Source organism: Quercus lobata, chromosome 2 (genome assembly GCF_001633185.2).
Source record: "Quercus lobata isolate SW786 chromosome 2, ValleyOak3.0 Primary Assembly, whole genome shotgun sequence".
Classification (NCBI taxonomy): Eukaryota; Viridiplantae; Streptophyta; class Magnoliopsida; order Fagales; family Fagaceae; genus Quercus; species Quercus lobata.
Window position 1 is genome coordinate 81,187,542 of NC_044905.1, and position 6,693 is coordinate 81,194,234.

The 6,693-nt window shown below is 31.9% G+C and overlaps 1 protein-coding gene across 1 annotated transcript; it reads left to right on the forward strand.

Annotated features, from left to right (window-relative positions):
• The first annotated feature begins 220 nt into the window (after window positions 1-220).
• Window positions 221-5,002, forward strand: LOC115976837 (aldose 1-epimerase-like). Its single transcript, XM_031098344.1, has 5 exons — window positions 221-696; window positions 836-885; window positions 3,396-3,519; window positions 3,619-3,726; window positions 4,140-5,002. Exons 1-5 carry the CDS (start codon window positions 522-524, stop codon window positions 4,754-4,756), a joined length of 1,074 nt encoding a protein of 357 aa, XP_030954204.1. The 5' UTR covers window positions 221-521; the 3' UTR covers window positions 4,757-5,002.
• Window positions 5,003-6,693: the final 1,691 nt, after the last annotated feature.

Below are 6,693 nucleotides of genomic sequence, written 5' to 3' on the forward strand. Positions count from 1 at the left end.
TGTTTTACACATGCAAGTAGAGTTATTTTAAGAATTTTAGATGATGTTACTTAATCCTCACTTGGGCTGTCTAGTGGCAGTGACTGCATGTGAAACAAAGGCCCGGACCACAAGGCTAAGATCAATGAAGTAATCCTCTTTGAGTTCTCTTTTAATTGGCATCTTGACCAAAATCTAGAAACTTGATTTTCACGGGACCCTTCGAGGAAAAAAAATGGATCTAGTGGCCCACAACAGGCTAAACTAACAGCACATGACTTTCAAGCATCTTCTCACATTATGCCTTTACCAAGTCAAATTATTGGGTCTAGCAATTCCAAGATGAGCAAACTGTTGCCTTTCTCTGACTAACATTAGTCTTTAAATTATTGTTTCAATCCTTAACAGCTTAAACAATCAAATTCATACCTTTCATCTCTTTCTAGCACAAACTATATCCTATCTTAATTTGTGCATCTATAAACCTATCAACCGTTAAGCTATTCATTCAGAGTAAAAAGAAGAGACCACTGTCTGAAAACATGGCCAAGATCATTGTGCTATGCTGCTTAATCATCCTTGCAGCATTTGGGTCTGTCAATGGCTCTTCAAAAAAGCAAGAAGTTGGGTTCTATGAACTGAAGAAGGGTGATATCTCTATGAAATTCACCAACTGGGGTGCAGCTATTGTCTCCCTTATTCTTCCTGACAAACATGGTATGTTTTTCCTCTAAGTTATAATGTTGGTTTTTCTGAGTAGCTTTTTACTTTTGCTTCTTCTTTCTCAAAATTTTGTTTCTCATGCTACATATTATTCTCCATTTCTAATTTGTATAGTATTTGTGTGTCTTTTCAGGAAAGCTGACTGATATTGTTCTTGGGTTTGATTCAACTAAGGAGTACCAGGTAGAGTTTTTGCTTCATATCCTGCAGATGTTTTATATTTTTTCTTTCTAGCTTACATTTGTGGTACCAAAATCTCATATGAACATGTTTTCAAGTCATAAAAATACACTATACAAAACAGAATTTTGCCTTTTTGCTTAATCTCTCTCACAAATCCCAATCAAAGTTCAGACTTATGTGATGGCCATATTAGCTGTAGTGTTTTTGTCGTTTGTATGTACTATTCTTGTAGATAAGATAAAGCTGATCCAATGCTGACCAAATGGTAATATTCTTTGTAATGTGTTATACAAGTTGTATTTAGGTGACCGTCCTGTATATCCAAGCTTCATACAAGGAGCTTAAATTCCACATAGACCTTAATAAAAGGGAAAGTTCAAAATTGATGCATACTTAAGGGTAGGATGTAGTGAAGAAACTTGTAGTTCAATCGCATAATTCAATCTCCTTCTTAGAAAAAAGTATGGTCGGAATTACCTAACTACTACTACTACTATTATTATTATTTTAAAAAGCTTATTTTTAGAAAAAAAAAATGTATAAAAATTATTTAATAAAATATTAAATGCACTTTTAATTTGTGTCTTTTGGTCACTGCCAACAAAAACCTTTTTTCTTAAGTGACGAGTACAATATTGACATTTTGTTAAAATTATCTAAAAGTTATTGTTGTTGAAAAAAAGTCCCCTTTTTTTTTTTTTTATGTCATATTACATCTTTCCTTTTGGATCTTTTCACCTAACCATTATTTTCAAACAACTTTTTTATGTTTAATGTTTTTAAAGTTTTGTGTTAAGAGCTTTGCAGTTTAATTAATTGGTATTTTTTTTGTATTTTTAATGAAAATCTTCAAAGTTGAAATCACTTATTTCTAATTAACTAATTAGTATTTTGATCTAATAATAATGAGCAATCATTTAAAGTATACGTTAAGTGAAAATTGTCTTTACAATGATTCAAATGAATTTCTACCAATTAAGCAATAGTGTCAATAATAAATGATTAATTCAATCATCTTCATTACTAAATCATAATAATGATTACAAACAACTTGTGATTATAGCAACGGCCAATTAGAAAAATAATTTTTTTCGAAAGGTATGTTAGCCATTTAGCCATGTAGGTACTAAGAACCTTGCCAAAAGAGCAACATTATAAAAAAAATTGAAGGCGTAGAAACCTAGATATGGTATGTGCTTTACCTATCTCTATCACACAACATTAATTTTTCGTACCCACTCTATATAAATTAATAGGGACCTATCTCTAAACATAAAGCAATTAATAATCTCTTGCCCCGCTCCATGGAGCGGCCTTTCACAACAAACATGCTACATGTTTCCTGCAATATTTCTCTCTCACATGAGAGTGAATCTTATAAGCATGAAATTGTTCATCAAAAAAAAAAAAGTGTGAAATTCACCCATGTGTGAGTGATGTTACATACAATCTTTATATAAAATACTACCTTCAATTTTTTTAGAAATATTGATCACCATGCTCGAGTGTATCGATCCATATTTTTTTGCTATGGGTTTCCTAATTGAACTGAAGGTCAATATTTCATTTAAAAAATTGATTACTCACGGTAGAATATGGTTGGGATGGTTCAGGTTCTTATAGGAAAATAAGGGTCAAAAAAGAAAGTGGAGAAAATAATGGCAGATGGAAATGAATAATAAGTGTATGTATATTATTTCATATGACATGTGATTCGTATTTCTATGTATATGCAAGGTTGTCACTTGGTTCGAAAAGTTTTTATATGTATTATTTTTAATCAGAATTTTTTATCCTCATTTTAAAATTAATTAAGTTTAGTCTTTGTTCCATTCAAATAAGTCTGTTTGTTTTTAATTATAAAATTGTATCAAACTTCAAACCAATAAAAGTAAATTCGTTCCTAAAAAAAAAAAGTAAATTCATCCTAAGTCCTAACACAAGGGGAACATATTTTTAACTCTAAAATTTCTTGTGGGCTCCGAGGAGCTGTTTGAATCTATTCAAATTTAAGCAAGTGGAGAATGGTCACAGAAAAATTTCAATTATGTTGATGATTTTCGCTGGCTTTGTTGTGTAATAGTAACTCATAATACGTCCATAAAATTTATTTAAAAAAAAAAAAAAAAAAAAACTCATAACTCGTGCAATTACTTAGATGTTCCATGCTGGTTCATGGTTCCCATCTGATCACTTCACCAATTCACTAACCAAAGTATTCATGATTTTTTTTTTTTTTTTCTGATTTATAAAAAAAATGAAATTAAGATTTTGAAATTGGGTTTTGCCTGCATAAAATTTTCTTAAATAAGAATACATACATCACTTATGACATCCTCTTCCTCCTGCAATTAAGAGCATCCTGTTGTTCTTTCAATTGATAGTGCAGCGTCTTATGCTAAACTCTATTACATGCCACTATATATTGTTCTTATTTTTGCCAATTTGTTCTTTTTGTATTTTTAACTCTCACACAAAACTGATATCTTGGTTCAAATTTTAATCTTTAGACGAATGCACCAAGCTTTGGTGCTCTTGTTGGACGAGTTGCAAACAGAATTGGAGGTGCTCAGTTTACTTTGAACGGAACGCATTATAAGCTAATTGCTAATGATGGGAATAACACACTTCATGGTACATTATTCTTATTTTAGTATCATTTTTCCCTGGAAAATTATATATATTTTTATTTATTTTGTAATTTCCATAATAAAATATTTTTTTTGATCATAGGTGGACCCAAAGGATTTGGGCATGTTGTTTGGAAGGTGAAAAAGCATAGTAATGAAGGTCATACTCCTCGCATTGTTTTCACCTATTACAGCGTTGATGGTGATCAAGGTATGTATAATCATTAATTATTTTCACTAAACTTTTCTCTATTAGTGTACTCTAGATTCTTATATCAATTACTTTCATCCTTCTTCAACAAATACCAACCAAGTTTTAGTCCCAAAATTTTAGAGTGGGCTATAGATCTTCAACAAACTAATTAGAGTAGTTGGTCACATATATTCTTTTTCACCATCCTAGTTTATTCACAGTCATATTCTTTGTTACATTTTTAATTGTTATGTATTTTCTTTTTCTTTTTTTACTACTTTTATTGGTGATATTTGACTTTGATACTTTTATGAGTAAATAAGAATGTACAAAGTGATGACCTTTGTTATATAGACCATCTCAAATGATAAGCTGATGAGCAATCTTTTGGTTGAAAATTTAAGAACCCCACTTGCTTCAATGTTCTGCAGGATTTCCTGGTGCTCTCCTTGCCACTGTCAGATATGCACTCATTGGTAACAACCAATTGAGTGTCACAATGAAAGCCAAAGCTCTAAACAAGCCTACTCCAGTGAATCTGGCCCAGCATGCATACTGGAACCTAAATGGCCATAACAGTGGAGATATCCTGTCTAATGTGATCCAGATATTTGGATCCCAGATCACACTTCTTGATAGTCATTTTATTCCCACTGGAAAATTTGAATCAGTGAAAGGAACACCCTATGATTTCCTCAAACCACACCCGATTAAAAGCAAGATCAATGGGCTAGCTAATGGTTATGATATCAACTATGTGCTTGATGATGGTGTTGGCCACAAGTTGAAGAGGGCAGCAGTGGTGCATGATCCGAAGTCAGGAAGAGTGTTGGAGCTGTCTACAAATGCTCCTGGTGTGCAGTTCTATACATCTAACACTCTGGATATTAAGGGAAAAGGAGGATTTGAGTACAAACCATTTGCAGCACTATGTTTGGAGACTCAAGCATTCCCTGACTCAGTCAACCACCCCAATTTCCCTTCCACTATTGTAAGCCCTGGAAAGCCTTACAAGCATTACATGCTCTTCAAGTTTTCTACTAATTAAACCTCCATCTGATTAGCCATGTGTAATAAGGTCAATCTCTTAAATGGAAACGTTAGAGTTTGAGTATCAAAGCTCTTACATTTTGTGGTTCAAGTAGTTGTAATAATTGGCTGAAGGAATAATTTTTGAGGCAGAGGCACTTTTAGGCTTTGGTGATCAGCACCAAGATTACTCTAATTTGGTGTAACTTTGTAATCTTCCCTTAGTCAACTATTCAGGCCAACGCCTGATTTTTTTTTTTTTTTTTTTGGTGTTGTTTCACAAAGGCTAATGTGTTTGTAACTTGTGTCTCTGTCACTCCCTAACAAAAACCTTTTTTCTTATAGTGACGAGGACAATATTGACATTTTTGTTTTTGTTTTTGTTTTTTTTTTTAAGTTATCTAAGGGTGTGTTTGTTTGAAAGTGAAATAGGGTAGATAGAACTTTAGAGAGAAAATGGAAAAGAAAGCTTTTTTGAAATGTGTTTATTTGGGTAGGGAGGAAGGAAAATAAATGATGAGATTCAAGTATTTTTTCCCTAGGCCCACCAAAAAGTTCTCTCCAAAATAGAGAGAAAACTGAAGGGAAAAATTAGGCATCATTTTTGGACAAAAATATCCATATACAATTGCACATGGGCATCATCACGTTGCTTTTCTTCACAATTTTTTTCTTTTTTTCTTTTTTTCCTCTTGGACGTTGCTGCCTCCTTCTTTCTTTCTTTCTTTTTTTTTTTTTTGGGCAGGCTTGTCTAGTATTCTTTTTTTTTTTTTTTTTTTTTTTTTAGATGTGATTTTTTTATGGACATGATTTTTATTTTAAAAAAAATTTAGGTGATCGATTTTTTTTTTTTTTTGGTTTATCACTTTTTTGGTTTTAATTGGGCATCATTTTTTAACAAGGGTATATGCATAAAAAAGAAGGAAATTAAAATCTTTTCTACTCTCCCACTTTTCCATCCACTTACAATTTTCTATCCTCCTACTTTTTCACCCCTCCAACCAAACAGATCCTAAAAGTTTTTTTTTTTTTTTTTTGGTTGAAAAAGTATCTTTCATTTTTTTTTTTTTAATGTCATATTACACCTTTCCTTTTGGATCTTTTCATCTAACCATCATTTTTGAACAACTTTTTTATGTTTTGTCTTTTGTTAAGCTTTGTGTCAAGAGTTTTGCAATTCAATTAGTTAATACCTCCTTGTATTTTCAATGAAATCCTTTAAATTCAAATCACCTACCTCCAACTAATCAATTAGTGTTTTGGTTTAATGCTAATGAGCAATTATTTAGAGCAGATATCGCAAATTAAAACTATCTCTAAAAAAAAAAATGATCCAATTAATGTGTTTCTACCAATTAAGCAATAATGTCAATAATAAATGGTTTTTTTTTTTTTTAAGGGTGAATAATAAATGATTAATTAATCATTTTCATTAGAAAATTATAATAATGATTACAAAAAAAACTTGTGATTATAGCATGGGGGGTAATGGCCAATTACAAAAATAGTTTTTTCAAAAGGTATGTTAGGCAATTAGCCATGTAGGCTGTAGCAACCTTGCCAAAAGGACATTATAAAACAAGTTGAAGGGGGTAGAAAGTAGAATCCTAGATATGGTATGTGCTGTATGGATTAGGAAGGACCTAATGCTATCACCCAACTAATTTCTCGTGCCCACTCTATACAAATTAATATTTCATAGCACACATCCACTACAAAAAAATCGTCTTGTCCTAGCATTTTTTTTTTCTGGCGTTTTTACAAACCGCCATAATAGATAAGCCTATACCAGTGCTTTTTGAAAACACTGGTATAGGAAATCATATTACAATAGCTCAAAATCGGCACTTGTGCTGCAATAGGAGGCCTATAGTGGCGTTTTTCAAAAACGCTGGTATAGGTAGCCCAAAAGCATTGGGATAAGGTTATTGATTTCCCTTAGGGGGAAAGACCTAT